Source organism: Neofelis nebulosa, chromosome 4 (assembly GCF_028018385.1).
Source record: "Neofelis nebulosa isolate mNeoNeb1 chromosome 4, mNeoNeb1.pri, whole genome shotgun sequence".
In the NCBI taxonomy this organism is placed as follows: domain Eukaryota; kingdom Metazoa; phylum Chordata; class Mammalia; order Carnivora; family Felidae; genus Neofelis; species Neofelis nebulosa.
The window spans coordinates 58027023-58050704 of record NC_080785.1 but is presented as its reverse complement, the minus strand read 5'-3'; the positions used below and the strand labels follow the sequence as shown (position 1 = coordinate 58050704).

At 33.5% G+C, this 23682-nt stretch overlaps 1 protein-coding gene across 11 annotated transcripts in view; it reads left to right on the top strand.

Annotated features, from left to right (window-relative positions):
• The window catches only part of HDAC9 (histone deacetylase 9), a 938649-nt gene that overhangs the window by 847942 nt on the left and 67025 nt on the right, over window positions 1-23682 (top strand). For all 11 annotated transcript variants that reach the window (XR_009260421.1, XM_058724883.1, XM_058724881.1 and 8 more), the window contains one exon: window positions 9668-9801. Coding sequence is in view for 10 of the 11 variants with exons in the window: in XM_058724883.1 (XP_058580866.1) it covers window positions 9668-9801 (134 nt within the window). In the remaining variant the exon portion in view is untranslated. The remainder of the gene's footprint in view (window positions 1-9667; window positions 9802-23682) is intronic.

Here is a 23682-nt window from a genome sequence, read left to right as displayed (position 1 = left end):
CTACTATAATGGGATCATCATTCCTTAGCATGAGTCTGTTCTGCTCTTATTCCATCTCACTTAGCCAATTATGCATGAGCATCCATGAGAGAATAGATCCCATGTGTTTGATATATTATTGAAAACAGCAGTAAAAACTGGTGATTGGCAAATCAAATTGCACTTAGGGCTTGGCAAAAAAAAAATGTTGATGGGTAGAAAAGAATGGTCTTACAATGTCCAAAAGCATTTTCTAGGGATTTTTTTCCTTGCTGGTTTTATATTTGCGTATTTTAAGGGAAATTTATTTCACATGTTTCTGTTTTGTTTACACTTAACACACCAAAGCAATGATTTGTAAAAGCAATTTGGTATCTAGGAACTCTTTCTAAAGTTCCTTTTGAACTGGAAATCATGTCTGAAAATACGGGCAGTATTAATAGCTATGAATTGGCTGAATGGTAAGAAATGCACTCACTGAGAGCTTTGGGTTCTCACCCCAACTATATTGTTAACAGTTTGCCTTTATAATTCACCTTTTTAGATACTACTTTTCTCATCCTTAAAATGAAAAGATTGGAATATATAATCTTAAAATTCACTTCTAGATCTAAAATTCCATGATTAAAATCTTTTATTAAAAAATATATTAAAACTGCTATTTGCCAGGCTCTGTTCAATGTACTGTTTTTTTTTTTGAGGTGGCTTTTTATGATTTAAATATTCATTTCAAATATGAAAGAATAATTAATCTTTAGTTCTATTTACAGGTGAAAAAACTCAGATTCACATATCTATTTGAAGTATCAGATTTACATATAATACTTTCGCACATAGTAGGAATTTAGTAAATGTTGATTTGTAAGTGGATCATAGTTACAGAGAGGGAGGGAGGGAGGGAGGGAGGGAGGGAGGGATGGATGGATAGTCAAAATGCCAGTCACCTTTCTTGCCATCTTATTCTCAGGAATTCTTCAGGAAAATGTTTTCCAATTTATTTTTTCAGAAATAATGACACTGAATTCTGTTGTCTCAGACTTCAAGATACAAACCAACTATTCGTTTGTTTTCAAAAGATGCCAAGAATATAAATTCACCTCCTGGAGCATCACTGACTAGAACACTAAAGGGATTTTTACTGTAGTTGAAAGTACCTTCTTTAAAACATATGCAATATTTATAGGGCTGTTTAGAATAAGCCAACTGAAAGATTTAATGATAATAATCTCCATATTCCTTCTAAAATTGATTTCCGGTTTCAATGAACTGGAAAGAGTCCTAGGACATCAAATAAATAAAGATCTTAGCATGAAATGAATCTTCAGAATATGTTCATAAATTTACATTTTAAACATGACCAAAATATATATATATTTGCCCATTATTAAGGTGATACTTTAATGAAAATTTTTCATTTGCTTGGAATAAACCTTTCTGGCTACAGATGAAAGGATTTTATGGTAGCGACAATGGTTTTGTGAGTTAAATGATCCCAACATCATCAGGAACGAATCACAAGTGCCTACCATATGAATTACAGCACCATGAGTCTTAAAAAGGTATTTCTGTGGAAAGCATTCTTCCCATCTGTAACAATCAGATTCTGCTTTGAAGTCCTGCTAGAGAGTCTTACAATACATGAGACAGCCACATGCTACCCAAACTTCTCTCTCAGCTTGAGTTTGACTGCACTTTCCCAAAGAACAACAGGGCAACTTAATGATGAAAGGGTTTAGAGAGGAAAATGGCTACAGCTTTTGTAATTACACTTCACTGTATGTGCATTCTCCAGTGATCCTTTCTGGATACAACTGTGGAAATTTTTCCAGTGGTGTGCAAAATTAAATTTCACATTAAAATGGGACAAAAGTGTGTATTCTTTGATCTCTCCTATATTGAATCTACAGTGTAGTCTTCACAAATATTTCTGGCCCAAATGAAACTAACCTGCTAAAAATGAGTAAATTATTATTGAGACTTTTTAACTATATCAGAAATAGTTAGAAAAATGATATAAATCAATAACACATAAGGTGTCAGTATTTCAAGACACTGTCACTAATGCTGATTTCCACTCCACTACTTCTCCTGAAGGGGTGTGGGAGTGAGGATTGCCTCTGTCATCCTGTTTTGTTTTGTTTTTTTCACTTGAAGCTTTCCTCAACAGACAGAAAATAATAGTGTAGAAACACTTGAGTGACTGGAAGACTGACATCAGCAAAGTTAAGAGATTAATGTGAGTAGAATTAAAAAGACTTGTTTACTCACTTTGTGTCTATTTCTTTATTAACCAAATGAATCATGACTCAGGTACTTTCTCTGGCATTGGTTGCTGATTCTAAACTCTAATCTATTACAAGAGGGCAAAATAGCAATGGTAACTAAATTGTAGGTTAGAGAGAAGTCCCTCTTCAATGTACAATAGAATCTCTCAGTCTTAGCTTGCGTAAAGAATTCTAATTCAGCCATTTTTGTAATTTCATAATAGAAATAGTCTATCTGGGATTATCTCTCATTTCCCTGGGCTTCTATAATAATGTTTCAGTTATCCACAACAGGCATTGCTGAATATGCCTAGGTTCTAAAGGAATGAAGTTTATAGAGTTTGGGAACGTTGTTCCCATTTTGCCTTTATATGTTTTACTATTTACGTTCTATCTCATCTCTGATAAAAAAGAAAAGCTAGCAATAAAAAGAACAGGCCTCTTTCCATAATTAAAAAAAATACATAATAACACTAGCATCAAATAAGTGCTAATATGTAGTGGCCATTTTAACCTTACAGGAGGATATTATTTACAATCATACATGAAACTGAAAACCTAGTAACAATTTAAAAATCTAAACACAGAATTGGTTGGTATAGTAATATATTTAAAATAACATTGTAGAGGACTTGAAAAATGTTTCCCACTATTAATATTTGTAAATGTAAGTTAAAAGATTATAATATGATCCTGTTTTATTTTTAAAATACACAAAAACAACAAACATGAAATACTACAAAAGTGGAATTGGTATCTTTGACAGGACTGTGGATTTATTATTATATATATTACAATTATTTTACTATTATAAATTTTATTATTTATTAAATATTAGACACTACATTTATATAATATATAACTACACATATACTTATATATTATACTATTTATTTTATTTACTATTCATTATTTTCTATTATTTTCTAAATTTTCTACAATGAATATGTGTTTGGTTTTCAAAACAGTCTTTTTTTTAATGACAGTTAAAATAAAGCTAGTTAATGTTGTTTCCTTTCACTACCACTATTCTCTGGGAACTATGTGGGGAACATCAGATGAAGTGGTAGAGACATGCCATTTAGAAGGATGAATCCTTTTTTGTCCTATGACTTAACTATTAAATACATATCTAAAGTTTAATTGTTGAACGCTATTTGAGCAACTTTTCATTTCAAACTACTTTTCTGAACTAGTAAAATTGCTGACACAATATGATTTTGGCCAGAAGTAACACCCCATAGAATATCAAGAAATCAAATTGAAACTGATAATTTGAACCACTAACATATTTACAGCTTACTTAATAATTCTTTAAAGAAGCAAAAAATTAAATTTGCATCTAGTAAATCAACAGAACTGAACAGAAGATTTCTAACTCAAAATGCCCTTCCAATTCTCTTGCTCATTGGTGTCTCAGTTTTAGTAGTTACCAATTCACCTGTGTTTGGTCATGAAAAGAAATGACATGCTACAATGTAGCTTCCTTCTCATGCTTGTCATTTAATGCTGATTAAATTAAATTAATATGATGCTCTTTAAAATAACCAGGCTGCACACAGGATTCTTTAGTGTAGTAGTAGCAGCAGCAGTAGTATATTAGCGTTAGTACTTTGTTAAAGCCTCATTCTGGAAGTTCTTCTCAAAAGAGTTTAAGGTACCGAATTTCACTTTGAAAGAAGTATTTCTTAGAGAATGCCGTCACAGTCAATGCAGTAAAGTAATAGGGAAGACTGCCAAGTCTGATTTTCAATGACTCTATACTGATTTCACTGACTAACCTGTGCCTGCCCATCTTGCTACACCACAGGTTCCTCTCTAAGCTCTACTCCCATGCCACCCCCCAAAAATAATCCAGAAGCTAAAGGTCTATATGGACCCTAAGAACCCAGTTCCATCACCATATCTGGTGATTGCTTGAGCCCAAGATGCACCATGTTACAGAGATGTGTTTTTCTGCTTGATCACTTTTTTTCTACAAGCCCTCACACTCAGGACACTAACCCCCTTGAAAAAACAAATCACTGGCTATGGTTTCTGCTGTCATTTTTCAACTCTTCAGGCTAAGTTTGCTGTAACAAGCAGGATAAGCTTTTGTGCCTTTTGTGAAGATAGAAGTAAAAACTATTAAATGCGGCTTGCGGCTTGCAATTATGCCTATTAAAATATTAAACACACACTCATGCACGCACACACACACACACACAGACACACAGACACACACACACACACACACACACCACTGAAAGTTTTGTCTCACATGTCCTGAAATATAATACCTTGACATTAATAGCCATGCTTGGCTTCTTAAATACCTCATATATATGTACAGCAGTAATGGACACAGTAGAACTCGGGCTAACAAAGCTAAACAGTTATAATTGAATTCCTTACTTTGATTGGAAGAGAGGCCACAGGCCTTATAGAAATTCATTTCTTTACTTCACTTGAATGTTTTGTGCATGCATAACTCAAAAGTTCAGCTGCTTCAATCTGTGGTTCAAAATCACATGGGTAACATGTGAATGGAAATAAACCCTGTAGGTAAAAGAAAGAGGAATTTGGATAGAGATCAAACATTAGCTTCATTCCATTCTTTCCTTCCACTTTTTACTATCCCATCTAAATTTGGTATTTTATGGGACTTTTTTTTTTATTTCCAGAGGAAAAAGTGAACTTAAATCAGATTTGAGATTTTCTCTCTTTCTCTCTTTTTCCAAATCCATGTGATTTGATCTGCTCATTAATGACTTTAGATAATTCTCAATTGTTAGGAACCTTTAGTATAAAAGATATGACATACTGGCTTGATTTATTATTATGTGTTTTTAAGCTCTCACTATAGCCCTGGGTTAGGTTATAGAAAAAGCTGTTCTGAATATTTCACAATATTATTAGCAGAAATATTTACCTTTTTGCCTGTATGTAAGTATTGTATTTCTTTTTTATTTTCTAGATTGGAAGTCGTTACTATGTGCTATTAACTTTGAACATTTCTAAGCATTAGGGATCAGAACTTTGCATCACATTTTCTGAAGGCTTAGCATTCTTTTTATAGTAGTCAGGTAAGAAGGTAGAGTTTAGTGTGGCCATCCTCATTTCTAAGTGACCTGTGGAAAAACTCTTATTGGTACCGTAATGCGGTCCGTAAGAAGTGAAAAATATTGCAGTGCTTGAAAACAGTTTTTATTTAATTTTAAAATACTTTTTAGAATAATTTCTGCCAACTATTTAGCAACATATAGTAATTATAAAATTACTATTGTGACTTCTATCAGAGTAGTAGCTAAGTGGATAGAATCAACAATGAAGTGCTTCAAGGTAATGGGGGAAGTGAACTCATCTTATTCATGGCTAACCTCAAGTGCTAGACCAGAACTGAAATTCTAGACGGTTATGGTTTATTGGGTAGATATCTCAGTGCATTCCAAGGATTAAGATGATATTTTTCTGTTGTTCCAAAATGGAAGCAACATACTTTGGTTTGGGGTCTCATTGTTTCACAACTTGATAGGCTTTCATTTAGTTCTACCAACTTTATTCTGAGAATTTCCTTTCTTTTCAAACAAAACCCCACAATGCTTAAGAATAGAAGTCAGGCTTATAAGTATCCCAGGCAGGCTTGCAGAGCATGCACTTCCATATTCAAGATTATTCTTTCAAGTTCTTATGGATGTAGAAATATTCTAAATATTGTAAGTACTATATGAATGAGGAAAAATGAAATAATGTCCTTTGTACTTTAGAATGGATAATGCAAGAAGCTAAAAATTGAATTAATGTAAACATGGAAAAATTAATGACAATATTAATGAATAATGTAAACATGGAAATATTAATGACAATGACAATACTATAAAGACAAAAAAGATCATTGGTTTGCAAGTGTTGAAGGGTGAATAGGAAGAATAAATAGGTTGACAACAAGGGCTTTTTAGGGCAGTGAAACTATTCTAAATGATACTATAATGGTAGATACATGCCATTATGCATTTGTCAAAACTCACAGAACCATACAGCACAAAGCGTGAATCCTAACCATTGACTTTTATTAACAATAATATATCAACACTGGCTTATCAATTATAGAAAATATACCACACTAACAATGCAAGATGTTAGTTATAGAGGAAATGATAGCAAAGGGGTGGGATAGTATAGTTGAATGCTCTGTACTTTCTGCTCAATTTTTCTTTAAATCCAAACTGCTTTAAAAAATAAAGCCTGTTAATTATTAAAAATATAATTGATTTAAAACTAAAATTTTTATTCCTTACAAGTTCTTAAACCATATTTTAAAAATGAAATGCCAGGGGCGCCTGGGTGGCGCAGTCGGTTAAGCGTCCGACTTCAGCCAGGTCACGATCTCGCGGTCCGTGAGTTCGAGCCCCGCGTCAGGCTCTGGGCTGATGGCTCGGAGCCTGGAGCCTGTTTCCGATTCTGTGTCTCCCTCTCTCTCTGCCCCTCCCCCGTTCATGCTCTGTCTCTCTCTGTCCCAAAAATAAATAAAAAACGTTGAAAAAAAAAAAAATTTAAAAAAAATAAAAATGAAATGCCATATTGAGCACATGGTTTTATTTCTTTTCATTTATCTTATTTTTTTGCAATTGTCCTTAAAATTGGACAGGTTGGATACAATGTTACATTTTTTTTATGTTGAATGAGAGACATTTACATCTGGCATTATGAGAGTCTATACATCCTGAAACACTTCTACATGAAAATATCAAAACTACTTTTTAAAACTATGAATGATTTCCAAAAAGATGAAGGAAGGTGAGCAAATACTATAGCTGTTGGCTAACCTGGGCTATCCCAAATTCTCCAGCTGGATAGAGCTTGAACATTAATAGACTACTACATACTGGGAAAGGGAGTCAAAGTCTTGGGCCTCTGAAGGGAGAGGTTTTTATTGGAGACCAACATAAAGGTAGGAGAAAGGGCCAACTGTAAGAAAAAGGGTGAATGGAAGAGGAAATTCTGATGAATAAAACTATAAGTCTATCTTAGCTAGGGCTATACTGGAGGAAATTTCAAAAGAAATAAAAAGGGAAAAACTATTTTTTTTCCATGAGAATTTGTAATCAAGTTTTGGAGTCCACATTTACAATAATTGTGCATTAAAAAACAGTCCCTTTAATCTAAGAATTTAAAATTGATCCTAGCTGATGGTATCCCAGCCATCCAGTAGAAGCAAACAAAATCACACTCAACCCACGTTTCAAAAATAAATATCAAGTTCAATTAAGGCTTCAAAAACTTCTCACATAGGAAGTTCCAGTGTATATGGGCTCAAAAAAAAAAAAAAACACCTCAAAACACAGAAGAGAGAGAATTAAGACATGAGGGTGAATCATCAGAAAAATAAATAGTAAGACGAGGCCCTAAAGACTTTGAATAACAGATACAGGATATATAATAATAATGGGTAAAGAAATAGAATGAAGAAATGAGCAAAGACTAACAAACTATAAAAGTAACTAAGAAGTTATGAAATCTAACCAAATAGGACATCTGTAATTGAACAACATAATCACTGAAATGAAAATACCAGTATAAATGTTAAACAGCAGGTTAGACACATCTGGAAAAAGAAAGGCTAGAAAGTAGATCTAAAATTAAAATACCTCTAATGCAGGACAGAAAGAGACATACACAATATGAAAGAAACCTTACGAGACATTGAGGATATAATGACAATAACCACATATATCTAATTGGAATTCCAAAATAGGAAAATAAATAACATTATTTCAATAAATTTGAACAATTAAACAAATTTCTAGAAAAATGTAACTTATGAAGATATAGAAAGCATGAGTAGCCCTATAATCTCCAAAAAATTTTTTTCAATAGTTAAAAATCTTCCTCAAAGAAAACACAAAACTCAAATGGTTTTATGGAAGATTTCTACCCAACTTTCTAGAATGAGATCATGGAAAAAGGGGGTCCCAACCACATCAAAATTCAACATGGTCAATACAGGAGTGCAAAATTATAGATTAACCCCATTCATGAACATAGGTGAAAAAATCCTAAACAAATCACTAGCAAAACAAATCCAGCTGTGTACAAAACAGATAATTACATCATAACCAAGTTTATTTTGCTTTATAAATTTAATGATGGCTTAATATTAATAATATTAATGTTACAACACTATGAAATTATAGGAGAAAAACATCTCATTGTGGTGTAAATAATTTAACACCTATTTGTAATAAAAACTTTAATTCAAAGTAGAAATAGAAAGGTCCTTCCTGAAACTGAATGAAACCGCAATACAGTGCCATGATTCATTCACTTATTTGGTAAGTTATACCAAATATTGGCAAAGATGTGACTGAACTAGAATTTTTATATACACTGCTTCTCAGAGTGGGGATTGATTATATAGCATTTTACAAATAATCTGGTATTATTTAGCAGATTTTAAGCCATAGAGATTTCACTCCACTGTTGCACATGTGAACCACAAGAGTGATATAAGAACATTCATGGAGGCATTGTTTGTAATAATAAAACACTGGGGTGTTGTGATAACAAAAATGCTAATATCTGTCATCAGGAGATTGGGTAAATGAATTCTTGTATATGCATAATATGACCTACTGGACAGCAAAGAGTTATAGCTACATTTGTCAACAGAAATGAGCTAAGAAGATACTGTATAAAAAGAGCAAGTTGTGAAAATAGAAAACCGCTTTTATAAAGTAAAAAAAAAAAACACAAAAAAAGCAAAAGCATTATCACCACAAATTCATGGTCCTGATTTCCCAGAAGAAGAGGAGGGATGTTAATACAATACACAAGAAGCTTCAAAAGTATTATTAACATTATTTTCCTTAAACTAGAAAGTGAGTGAACAGATGTTTTGCACATCATTATACTTTATAATATAGAGAGATCTTATTTTTTTAAATTTATTAACTATGTAATCAAATTAATTGATTAATCATAATCAAAGGGATGTCTATAAAATCTAACATAGTTAATTTGAGGTGATATGAAAAAATTTCCTTTTATATAATAAAAGCAGATGATGGAAACAATAAACAGAAGTCCAGCAAATGAGATTATTGACCTTATTTACACTTGCCAAATGCTATTCAAATTTTTTATGCAGGTACATATAGAATGTGTTATGAAAGGCAGTACTGTGCTCTGGTGAGCAACCAGACTGATTGCTGTAAATTTTGGTTGTGGTACTTCTTAGCTGTTGGATCTTGGATTTTGGTTCCCTCATATATAAAATATAGATAATAATAGCACCTATTTTATCAAATTATTATAAGTATTAAATGAGTTAGTCCATGGAAAGTGCTGAGAAAGGAGACACACAGAATAAATGCTCAATCAATACTAGATTCTAGTAATATTCTCTTTTGATTTAATACTCTGAAATGTTGTTTGTGTTATGGTAGGCTTTGGTCATTTGACGAAGCAATTGATGACATTGGCTGATGGACATGTGGTGTTGGCTCTAGAAGGAGGACATGATCTCACAGCCATCTGCGATGCCTCAGAAGCCTGTGTAAATGCCCTTCTAGGAAATGAGGTAAAAATCATTAAAAGTATAGTAGGGTAGGGGTAAAGGACTAGGAAATCATGCATACATAATTTTAATTTTTTTTTAATCTCATGTAATCAGAAAGTGCAATGTTGCTCTTACAATTTTAAGAAAGAAGGTAAGCTTTCAGAAGTTTACATGTACTCTTGTTATATGGTATAATTTTTGTCCAGTTAATCCACATAGCCCTTCCCTCAATCAGATTATTTGCAAGCTTAATAAATAAGTAAAAAATAGGGATGCCTGAGTGGCTCAGTCGGTTGAGCGTCCAACTTCGGCTCAGGTCGTGATCTCATGGTTTGTGGGTTTGAGCCCCACATTGGGCTCTGTGCTGACAGCTCAGAGCCTGGAGCTATTTTGGGTTCTGTGTCTCCCTCTCTCTCTGCCCCTCCCCCACTCATGCTCTGTCTGTCTCTGTCTCTCTCTCTCTCTCTCTCTCTCTCAAAAATAAATAAACATTAAAAAATTTTTTTATAACTACAAATAACCCTTGGGAAGAGAAATGCTTTGTATACTGACACAACTAAATACGCAGTGAAATACTGAAAAAGAAATAAAGAAAATTTCTCTTGAAATTTTCCATAGGATTGTGTCAGTTCAAGTGAGAAAATAAAGCTTCTTAAAAATTTTTCAGCTTTATTGAGATATAATTGGCAAACAAAACTGTAATACATTTAAAGTATACAGTGTGGGGGCGCCTGGGTGGCTCAGTCGGTTGGGCGTCCCACTTCACCTCAGGTCGCTATCTCGCGGTCCGTGAGTTCAAGCCCCGCATCGCGCTCTGGGCTGATGGCTCAGAGCCTGGAGCCTGTTTCAGATTCTGTGTCTCCCTCTCTCTCTGCCCCTCCCCCGTTCATGCTCTGTCTCTCTCTCTCTCAAAAATAAATAAACATTAAAAAAAAAATTAAAAGGCAAGTACTATTACTTCAAAAAAAATAAAGTATACAGTGTGATGATTTGATATATGTATACATTATGAAATGATTCCCTCCATGAAATTAATTCAGCACATTCATTACCTCACATACTTACTTTCTGGTTTTGTTTGTTTGGTGAGAACACTGAAGTTCTACTTTCTTAACAAATTTTAATTATATAATACATTATTATGAACTATAGTCATCATCTAATACATTAGATCCTCATTCCTTATTCATTTTGTAACTGAAAGTTTAAAACCATTTACTAAACTCTGCCTGTTCTCCCCATCCCTCTGGCCCCTGGCAACCACTATTCTCTGACTCTATGAGTTCAACTACTGTTTTTTTTTTGCGGGGGGAGGTCTACATAAGTGATACCATACAATATTTTTTTCTATGTCCAATTTATTTCACCTAGTATAATGCCCTCCAGTTTTAACCATTTTGTCAAAAATGACAAATTATCTTCTTTTTAAAAAATTAAATAATATTCTATCATATGCAGATATAAATGCCACATTTTTCCACTTATCTGTTGATGGACTTTTAGGTTGTTTTTGTACCTTGACTATCATAAATAATTCTGCAGTAAACATTGGAGTACAGATATCTCTTCAAGGTAGTGATTTTGTTTCCTTTGGTTGTATACCCAGAAGTGAGTTTGCTGGATCATGTGGTAGTTTTAGTTTCTTGAGGAATCTCCTACTGTTTTCCATAGTGGCTATACATCATACCTTCCCAAAAACAGTGCACAAAGCTTACCTGCTCTCCACATCCTCACCAGCATTTATCTCTTTTCTCTTTGTTAATGCATGAGGTAATATCTCATTGTGGTTTTGATTTGCATTTTCCTGATGATTAGTGATATTGAGCACCTCTTCATATACATGTTGGCCATTTATTTATATGTCTTCTTTGGAAAAAACATCTAATTAGATTCTCTGCCCATTTTAATTGATTTATTTGGGGTTTTGCCTTTGTTTTTTGTTTTTTGGGTTTTTTTGCTATTGACTTGTATGAGTTCTTTGTATATTTTAGATATTAACCTCTTATTGGACACATGGTTTGCAAATATTTTCTCCCATTCCTTAGGTTACCTTTTCATTTTATTTACCCTTGCTGAGCAAAAGCTTTTAAGCTTGGTGTAGTCACACCATCTGTTTGTTTGTTCATTGGCTTCCTTTTGTTGCCTTTACTTTTGGTGTCAGATCCAAAAAAAACATTACCAAGGCCAATGTCAAGGAGATTATCCCCTAAGTTTTCCCCTAAGAGTTTATGGCTTCAAATCTTGCATTTAAGTTTTTAATCCATTTTAAATTTATTTTTGTGTATGATATAAGATAGGGGTCCAGTTTTACTCTTCTGTGTATGGCTGTTCAGTTTTACCAATACCATATATTGAAGAGACTACTCCTTCCCCATTGTATATTCCCAGATATTTAGTTACAGATTAATTTACCACATGTGCATGAGTTTACTTTGGGCCCTCTCTTCTGTTCCATTAATCTGTGTATGTGTTTCTAATGCTAGTAGCATTGATTACTTACAGTATACTCGAAATCAAGAAGTATAGTGACTCCAGCATTATTATTCTTTCTCAAGATTTCTTCATCTCTCTGGGGTCTTTGTGATTTCATATGAGTTTTAGGATTGTTTTTTTCTATTGTAAAAAATGCCTTTTGATAAGGGTTTCATTGAATCCATAGATTGCTTTGAGCAGTATGAACATTTTAATAATATTAACTCTTACCCATGAGCGTGGGATATCTTTCCATTTATTTGTGTCTTCTTCAATTTCTTTCATCAATATCTTACAGTTTTTGGTGTATACACCTTTCCTTGGATACATTTATCTCTGAGTGTTTTATTGTTTGTGATGCCATTGCAAATGGGATTGTTGTATTTCTTCTTCAGATAGTTCATTGTTACTATATAAAATCTGATTTTTTAATGTTGATTTGCATCCTGCAACTTTACTGAATTTATTAATTCTAATAGTTTTATGGTGGAATATTTAGGGGTTTCCATACTTATTGTGTTATCTCTGAGTAGAGACAATTTTACTTCTTCTTTTCCAATTTGGATGCCTTTTATTTATTTTTCTTGCTTATTTGCTTTTACTATGTTGTAGATTGTAGTTACTATGTTGAATAAAAGTAGCAAAAGTGGGCATCCTTGTCTTTTCTTGATCCTAGAGTATGGTGTTAGCTGTGGGCTTGTTATATATACCATTTATTATGTTCAGGTATGCTGCTTCTATTCTAAATTTGTTGAGCATTTTTAATCATGAAAGGATGTTGAATTTTGTCAAATGCTTTGTATGAATGTATTGAGATGATCATATGACTTTTATCTTTCATTTTGTTAATGTAATGTATCACAATGTAATTTATCACAACCTATAAAGATAGGTTGTCTGTTGAGATCTTCCTTTTTTTTATTGATGTAATCATTTGTCACTGTAAATATCCCTCTTAGAACTACTTTTGCTGCATCCCATAAGTTTTGGTGTGTTGTGTTTCCATTTTCTTTTGTCTCAAGATTTTTTGAAATTTCTCTTTTGATTTCTTTGACCCGTTGGTTGTTCAGGAGCATGTGGTTAAATTACCACATATCTGTGAGTTTTCAATATACTTGGAATGCGGGATGATTTCAGTCTTTCAAAATTTGTTAAGACTGGTTTTATGGCCTAATACGTGATTTGTCCTAAAGAATGTCCCATATGTGCTTGAGAAGAATGTATTTGCTGCTGCTATTGGATAAAATGTTTTGTATATGTCTGTTAGGTCCACATGGTCTAACACATAAAGTCTATTGTTTCTATATTGGTTTTCTGTCTGGCTGATCTATCCATTATTGAGAGTGGGGTATTAAAGTCCCCTAATATCATTGTATTTTTGTCTGTTTCTTTCTTTACATCTGTTAATATGTGCTTTATAAGTTTACTTCTTCTATGTTGGGTGCATAAATATGACAATTGTTATATACTCTTGATGAATTGACCCCTTTGTCATCATATAATGACCTTCTTTTTCTCATGTTACAGTTTTTACCTTACAGTTGTTTTTGTTTTTGTTTTTGTTTTCTGATACAAGCAAACCTACCCCTGCTTTCTTCTCATTTTCATTGGCATGGAATATCTTCCTATCTCTTCATTTTCAATCTCTGTGTACTTAAAACTGAAGTGATTCTCCCGTAGGTAGCATATAGTTAGGTCTTATTTTGTATTATTCAGCCACTCTGTGTTTTTTGATTAAAGAATTTAGTCCAATAAATTTAACTGCATAAATTTATGCAGGCTTCCTTTTGCCATCTTGTTTTTTCTGGCAGTTTTGTAGTTCCTTTCTTCTTTTCATACTGTCTTTCTTCGTGAATTGATGACTTCCTGTAGTGGTATGTTTTAATTTCTCTTTCTTTCTCTTTTGCATACTTCTGTAGGCTTTTGCTTTGTCATTACCATGAGGCTTGCAAAAATCTTATATGTATAATTGTGTGTTTTAAGCTGGTAACATCCTAACTCTAATGTATACAGAAACTCTACATTTTTAAACTCGCCTCCCATGATTGTTTTTGATATCATAATTTATAGCTTTTTATATTGTATATTCTTTAACAAGTTATTGTAGTTATAGCTATTTTTAATACTTTTTTCTTTTAACCTTTACACTTGAGTTTTAAGTGATTTCCCTCTGTCATTATAATATTAGAGTATTCTGAATTTAATTATGTATTTGCCTGTATCAGTGAGTTTTATACTTTCATATGTTTTTAGGTTACTAATTAGCATTCTTTCATTTCAGCTTTGAAGAACTCAATTTAACATCTCTTATAAGGGCAATCTAGTGATGATGAACACTTCCGTTTTTTATTGTAAATTTGTATCTGTCTTTCAATTCTTAATGACAGCTCTGTTGGGTAGAATATTCTTGATCAGCAGTTTTTTTCTTACTGCAATTTGAATATATCGTCCAACTTCTTTCTGGTCATTAAGTATTGTGCTGAAAAATCCATTAATAATCTTAATGAGACTCCCTATCTGTGACAAGTTGCTTTTCTCTTGCTGTTTTTAAGAGTCTCTCTTTGTTTTTAACTTTTGACAACTTCATGTGACTTGGTGTTGATCTCTTTACATCCATCTAATTTGATACTCTTGGGATTTCTATATTTGAATGTCTGTTTCTCTCCCCGGGATAGTTTTTAACCACTATTTCTTCAAACAAGCTTTCTGGCCATTTCTCTTCTCCTTATGGAACTCCTATAATGTATATGTTGATTTGCTTGATGGTGTCCCATAAGTCCTTTAAGCTATCTTTACTGTTTGCATCCTTTTTTTTTACTTTTTGCTTTTTTGACTGGGTGAATTTCACTGCCCTGTCTTTCAGTTCACTGATCTTTTCTTCCATTTGATCTAGTCTGCTCTTGAATATTTCTGTTGATCTTCTATGATCACTTTGTTCATGTGTTGTTGTCCTCACTTCAGTGACCATCTTCACAGCTGTTATTTTGAATATTCTGTGGGGTAAATCTTATCTCCATTTCATTAAGATCAGTTTCTCGAGTTTGTCTTCTTTTGTTTATAATATATTCCCCTGTTTCTTCCTTTTCTTTAACTCTCTTTGTTGGTTTCTGCACATGAGGTAAAACGTCCACCTCTCCTAGTCTTGACAGAATGGTCTCTTCTAGGAGATGAACTTCATCAATCAGCTCAGCCCAAGCTCCTTGTTACTTCTTAAGCCTTTGTGATTGTTCAAGCCACACTCTTTGTTGTTAGTGGCTCCCCTTAGTTGACAATATGCCAAGATCTATCATTGTCCCTAAGGTGAGGATCACAGTCAGCACCTACATTTAGGTTAAATAGAAGCTAGATCCATAGATAGCAGCTGGGAAATTGTGTAGTCAAACCCCTTCCAGGGAGACACTGTGAAATGAACATTTTTGTCTGTTCTCTCTGTGCTGAGCCTGGGTGTATAGACATGGGGGTGGAGATGGGCAGTGCTCCTATGCCTATTTAAAAACTCCTTATTTGTTTGCTGTAGTCCCCAGGGACTCATGAACACAGGTACTCTTTGCTCTCAGAGCTACATGATTTAGGGGCCCATTATTTGGGTGAGAGCCATAAAAGTTGGGGTGCTAGATGTGTGAATAGACTCCTTCCAGAGAGATAATGGTTACTTGGTTTTATTGTTGGAGGGAACCAGAGGGAGAAGGCAGGAGAAATGCCTAACCAGCATTTTTAGGCTCTAGGGAGAATCACGCTCAGCACATTGATGTGTGCTAATTAGAAATCAGATTCCTCAGGTAGCAATTTATAAAGTGTGTGGTCAAGATATTTCCAAGAAAAATGGGGAGATGGGAGATTTTTTGCATGCTCTCTCTGTGCTGAGCCTTGGGGTATAGCTCTTCTCCCACACCTAAGAAATGTTATTTGTTTGCCGTATCCTGTGGGACTCATAAACACAAGCCCTGTTGGCATTCAGAGCTACATGTTTGGGGACCCCATTCTATAGGTGGGAGCCTTAAAAGTTGGGGTTTTGGATGTGTGGTCCAAACCACTTATTTCTCAGGAAAAGCTGGGATTTGGGGGTTCCCTCCCAATTGTATGGTGCTGTGTTGGTCATGGGGTTTATGGTGAAGGATTATCTCAGTCTTTCCTACCCATTTTGATGGGGTATTTTCTCATTTGGTCAATGCATAGGAGTCACACAGCTAGTTTCTGGATTTCTCTCAGAGGGAATTGTTCCATGTACAGATGTACATTTGATGCATCCATGGAATGATGGGAAATTTAGGAGTCTCCTATATCACCATTTGGTCTGGAGTTTTAAAAACCTTGACAACCTTTTTCTGTTTATTTATGAATTCTCTAGGCTAAGAGATAGATATTATTCCCATCTTAGAGATGGTGATAATGAGTCTCAAACAGGTTGGAGAAATCCTTTCAAAGTCATGCAGCTAGAATGCATTAGATCCAAATTTTGAACTTGAATTTGCATTGCCAAACATGATTTTTTTTTTCTTTCACATTATGTGACTAAATTGCAACATATTTTTCTGATTACTCTGTAGACATCAGATCACATTACCTTTAGGTTCACTTTCAGATTATGGCAAACTTTTGAACTAATTAATTGCAAGTCAACAAATATTTCAGTTTATATATATTCCTTAATGTTACCAATTCTTTTTATTTATAGTGAATGTTTACAAGTGTTAAGACTGTTTTAGGTTTTACTTTCTTTCATGAACTTGCAATGTGACTACTTACGAAATAAACATATACAAAATATTTTTTTAAATCTGTCATGTATATTACTTTTAACAGTAACTTAAGCTTTTGCCTGTAGTATTTATGAAGGGGAAAAAAGTATTTTCTCATCTGCCTGCTGAACATGCAAGTTTTATTGTCATCATTATCTTATAAGTCTGTAGTGCTTCAACTTGATTATTGTGCCATATTTATTGAGATAAATATGTACATTTTTTTATTTTAAGGAAAATATGAGAAAGAAAGCTTGAGCACTCTTTAAGTCTTTTCTCTATTGTATAATTTTAGATAAGACAATAACCCAAAAGATGTAGCTATCTAATGATTAGTGTTCTTATTAGTAGATTGTTATTTCAGATCACACATAGTTCAGAGTGTCTAATATTTTCTAAATATTAGTCTTTCTGAGTTTCCTATGAACAAATAATGTCAAAAATAATGTTTGGGTGTTTATTGTATTAAAGGTTTATCAGTTAGTGTTGAGCTGCCCTATGCCTACCAGAAAACATATTTTGCATATTCACCTTTAGTCACAGCTTACTTATTTGATTTTAAATGTGGAAACATTTTAGAGAAGCAGACTGGTTTTAATATTTACATTATAAAGGCTTATGCCAGATGTGCAGAAAATCACAGTAGGTTGTGGATTGTGGCTCCATGGATGATTGACCTGCCTAGAAAGAAATGTTACCCAGTTGCAAAAGCCAACTATTTTTCCAACTATGTGAAAGGAAATTATGGATTTCACTGGCTCTCTTTGAGCACATCCATTCAAATGAAATTCTGTTTCTTTGTGCTGGTAATCACTACACTTGGCCTACTTTATTCTTCCAAGGGAGGATTACCAATGAGAATGGAATAATTTTTTTTTTTTTTTTTGGTGGTCTCTTTCTTTAAGAGAGGACTCTGTTTCAGAACATATTGAAGTCCATTGTGTGGAGTTAAATGGTTGTGTTTTGTACCTTCCTTCCACTGCTGGACCTTTTGACCAGGATAGGATATCTTGGGGCATTTTATTATACGAGCTATCCCTAGAGATCAAATAGATTGTTTTCATATAGCAATTAGTGACACTAGAACAATGTCCCCTAATTTAAAGTTTGAGATCTAGTCGCAAACCTTTCTATACCCTTTCTCTGCATTTTTAGAAAGACCAGGCTTAAGATAGAGGAAAGGATAAAAATGTCATTGGTCAATCTTAAACATGACCATATGGATGTATAGGTACTAAAAATTCCAGTAAACAATGACTGAAATGCTTGTTTTCAGCTATATTAACTCTTTAATCAACTGTAATATCTGGATGTCTTATAGTAAATTTGATTTAGTTATTATAATACCTTAAATATTACCTTGTCTTTTTTCATTGGTTATTTTTAATTGCATAAGCACAATCTAAAATTTGTGTATTATGAGCTAAGGGAAAACAAATTTAAATAATCTCTGGTTTTCTGTACTTTTTCTATTGAGAATTCTTCAGAGTATAAATGAAATTATAAATTTCCCACAAGATTCTTTAAGGGAAACAGATGGATTTGGTGTATTGAACTTTGAAAGGTAAATTTTGGTGTGTCATGTCTATCAGTATGCAGAAGAACAAAGCTTAGGGAAAGAAGGATTTTTTTTTAATGAAAAATGGAAGAAAAATACATGTGTGTTGTGCATTATAATTCATTTGAAAAAAGGAAATGAAAACATAATACTTGAAACAACTTAAGAAACAAAGAGTTCTTCTCACTTTCATTGACAATATAATTTATAATCCAAGGTCTGGCTTTCTATATATTTTTCAGTTCAGAGGTCATCATGACTAACAGCATGACTGCATTGAAGTTTTAGATTTCATTCTTTTCGAAAAAGCAATATATAATAAGGCATATTGCATGTACCTCACCATTTTGAAAAGTGCATACATGTAGTTTTCACAATGGTTTCACATAGTAAAGTCTAGGTAAGAAAATTTTTTAAAAAATCTTTCAGTTACCAATTATTGCAATTTCAAATCCCAGTTTCCCTCCAAACTCCCTTTTCAAGTGATTAATAGGGCAATTATAACTTATTATCTGGGATTTCACTTTTACAAATAGCAAAATATAGTAAAGCTTGAACTTAAAACATTGGCAGAACCTACTTTGGCTTCTCAACACTGAACATGAAATTGAACTCAAATTAGGAAGGTCAAGAAGGGCCTTTTTGAAGGACTCTGCACTTTGTCAGATGTATTTATTCATGTGCAGAGGATTAGAATTCATAAACATTTTGCCAGTTTTTTGAATGCTGTTTCTTTTCCTTGTTGTTCTTGGCCAAGCCATGTCAATACAGCAAAATGCTGCTTCGTATGACTTATTATCAGTAGAATAATATGTATTACATAACCCAAAGGAATTATAAAATCAGCAGGAACTCTTGGCCTGCATCTTAGTGTAAATATATAGATGGGTACCAAAAAACTTGATTTTTAAAAAATTAAGTTATCTGAGTGATGCAACCAAAATAGGTATTTTTCTTTTTAAATATTTTTATGATGAAAGTGATCTAATTAGCAAAATGTCTTTTAGCTCTTCTTTAAAGAAGTAGGCACAAGGTCAATCAAAATAATATACTATTGGATTAAAGCTAATTTGAGCATGGTACAGAAAATTCCTTGAGGCAACTGATTTTGAAGACCTACCAGAAATCCATTTTTTTCTTTTTCTTGGCAAAGTTCAGAATTTAGACTTACCAATCTAATCAGTGTATGATGAATATTTTTGAACTTCTTCAATGAAGCACTTAAAAACACTAGCTTGGGGTTTGCAAGAAACAGAAGTGACTATCTAAATGAGAAGAATCCGGTTGCTTGAAATGGCATCAGTGATCCTTATGAAAATAGTTACATCATTTTTAGAATTAGTAATAGAAACATCTGTGAGGTTCTCAGAGAAACTGATTTTGGTACTCTGCATTTGTGCTGGCTAGCAAACAATGGCACAGTTACTTTGAGGCCAGATTTGCCTACTGTTATGCAAAGCCAATTAACAGCACCCTGGGTTGCTTCCCCTGAAAGAAATTTCCCCAAAAGGTGAGAAAAGCTTAAGCCCTTGGCATTCCTATGGAATCTAAAACAAAAACATTGAAAACCTTCAGGCAGGTAAGATAGGAGAGGACATATAGGAGGAAGAGCCTTGGGTAGTAAGTTGAAAACAGGGCCATTAAAAGGCCACCTGTCAAAACAGACTAAATGACAGTTTTAAGCTTGTTAGATTAAAAAAAACAACAACAACAAATTGCTGTAGACATGGAAGCTGTTGGGATGATGCTACAGCCTCTGGTATTAAAGGTTCACCATTTATATTTGAGTCTATGGCAATTTTTTTCTTTCTTCTTTTTAAAAAATGTTTTCTTATTTGAGTACAGTTGACAAACAATGTTAACCTTAGTTGCAGGGGTGTAACATAGTGATTCAGCTTCTCTATATGTTATGCTGTGCTCACCACAAGTGGAGCTACTATCTGTCACCATAAAATTCTATCAAAGTATCAATTATAGCTTTTTTTAAAATCTCATTAACTCTTATTAAGGTTTGGCTTTTGCTCCTTCCATCGTCCATTCCTTTTTTCCTTCCTTTTTCCCTCTTCTTCTCTCTATCCCTTCTTCCCTCCCTCTCCCCTCTTCCCTCCCTTATTTCTTTCTCTCTTTCCTTTTCTTTCTTTCTTTCTTTCTTTCTTTCTTTCTTTCTTTCTTTCTTTCTTTCTTTCTTTCTTTCTTTCTTTCTTTCTTTCTCTTTCCTTCCTTCCTTCCTTCCATCCATCCTTCCTTCCTTCCCTTCCAGTCTTCCTCTCTCTCTCCTTTTCTTTTTCTCCTTTCTCTTCTTCATAATAACTGCTGTCTCCTGTCGAGTAGCCTCAGCTGCTTTCATCTGACTTGGATTAGAAACAGTGACTACACTTAGTGGTTGTGTGTTTTCATAGTCTTCCCAAGGTGACTTTTTGCTCTAAAGATGCTGAAAAAGTCACTTGGACTGACTGTAGTAGGTGTTGACACCCACCCCTGAGGTGAACTTTTGAGATGGTATTGTGCAAGCTGGTCATCAGGGGTTTGTTTGCTTTAGATTTTGAATAAAGAAGTAGTGTTGCCATCTTTTCATCCTTCAGATTATGTATGACTGACTCCATTGGGGAATTGGTGTGAATCTGGCAAAGCCTGTAAGCTCTTAAATTGTTGGAATTCATGAGTAGAGAAAGGGAGAATTGAATACAGGGACACTGTATGATAATACAGAACAATGTTTTTTCCATGGTTTTCTCTTAGAGTATGAAACATATCCATGCTCTGAAAGGGAATGTATGAATAATCTAAAGAGAATAAAAATGTTTTGGAAAATAATATTTGAAGATACTTTCCATTGTAGATATGTTGCATTTCTTGTATTTACAAGGCTTATGAGAAATGGAGCCAAAGTGATAGGTGGATTTTTTTGTTTGTTTATCTTTTTTAGCAAATGCCAAATAAAGGAGAAGTTATCTGGATAATTCAAAACTCCATTGTGTACATCTCACATATTGTTTGTCTTTAGGCTTTTCAGAAGGTGTTAAAAGGAATGTGAGCTGGAAACCTAGATACTTCAGAGGGTTCTGATTACCAATAAAAGAGAGAAAGCATTTCTTTTCAGTGGTGAAACAAACATGTTATGGCATTCATTTATCTGCCCTTTCATTCATTAGTCTTTTATTGGACATATATTTTATTTCCAAAACTTCTAATACAAATAAAAGTAAAAGCAATATAAACAAAATACTTTGGGAATATAATATAGGACCCTTTGTTTTTAACTATGAGGATGGAGAAATATTTTAATAGATATTATAATAGATATTAACCTTTCTTGGACTTGAATAAAAATGAGATTTTGGCAAGCTAAAACCAAAGGAAAGGATTTATCTCTTGTAGTAAAAATACATAGATAAAGACGTTAAGACTTCTTAGAATTGTGGGTGGTTCTGTTTTGGGTTTGTTTGTTTTGGGCACTGGAGAGGCTACTTTGAGTGGAATAAAAGTAAATAATGAGGCTGGATCAGTAGAATGGAATAAGATAAGGAACTGGAATTTCTGTGGAAAATATGGAAGAATTGAACTAATAAGCCCCATGCTGGGGGGTAAAATAATGACAGAACTGTGTATGATTTTTCAAGAAGCATACTCTTATACAAGAAAAAAAAATCATTAAGGAGATAATCATCAGGAAGAGTTTTCCCTGGTTATCAATAAACAAAATAATAGTCTATCAGTGATATGTTAGAGCTGGCTTTCAGTGGCTTGTGAGAGCTAATTGTGTGTGTATCTCTACTCAATCCTGAGTTCAGTGACATCACACTGGTATCTTGAAATAGGCCTTGGTGGGAATATTTTCACCATGGAATTCAGCAAATGCTACAAATTACAGCTATTTCTGTTAAACATTTGCCAGCACACCACTGCTACATGATGTGAAGCAGGTCTTCTTAGCAGAAAATTGACATTTGGAAAAGAGTGTAGTACAAATCGCTTTACTAAACAACAACAACAAAAATTTAAGGAAAAGCAGTTTAAAAACATGTAAATTAAAGAAGAGAAAATTTTAAAAACACATGAGTAGGAAGAAAACTAAAGATCAAGGACAGTAAAACAGGAGGACTTACCAAGTATAACTATCAAGTTTAAGCTTATTTGAAAAACAGGGGCAAGGAAACAAGATTTTTGGCATGTAGAATGAACTAAGCCTTCTTTATAAAAATTAATGTCTGAACAGTGGACATTGTGTTAGGAAACTACACATAAAGCACTGAGAAAACTTGTTTTCAATGTTATTGAAACTTCATCTTGATATGTACCTTTACATACATAGTTTGAAATGTTTTCTCATTGTATCTATAACCTTATGTTAAGGCTTAAAAATATTGATAGTATAAATTATCCAACTAATTGCATTCTTTATTCTCTTTCCAATAGACTACTATGCCTCCTTTTTACCTTTAAGTTCATTTTTAACTCTTTAGCTAGTTCTTGCTGTAGGTGTTTAAGTATACCATTAAGTCCAAATTTGCTGTGGTTAAGTGTCATAGAAACTGTGGGATACTATTCGGATATGACAGTGAATAGAGGCATCTGTTCATAGTCTTCCTTTTTCCATTCATTAGCTGATATATTTTGTCATGGTAGCTTGGGATGAAATTCAGTAAATAGTGCGATAACATCAGGAATAATCTCAGAATCTAGCCTTCTTGTCCCTTTTATTTTATTCAAGTAATCCTTTAATATTTCATGTGGGCTCCATGGCCATGACTGTACCCTTTGTTTCTTGGTTCTCCTGATACTCTCATAAGACTCATTAGGTTTATATCACTCCTCTTGGCCAGAGATGTTTCTTTATTGCTATGTGATGTCATCCACATGTAGGTAGTGTGCAGGCAGACTCAATCTGAATAATCTCAGTGATCTGTCAGTGTAGTAACTTGATTATCAATGGAATCCATCCTGATTGACTTTTTTTTTCAATCTTTTTGGTCAAAGATTTTAATGACTTCAAATCAATAAAGAGGATTATTTTGAGAATGACTCATGAATCACAATATGGATAAAATTATAACCAGATTTACTTAAGCAATCAAATTAAACAAATACAACTAATTGAAGACATCTCCAAGACAATTATTTAAATGAAAGTTG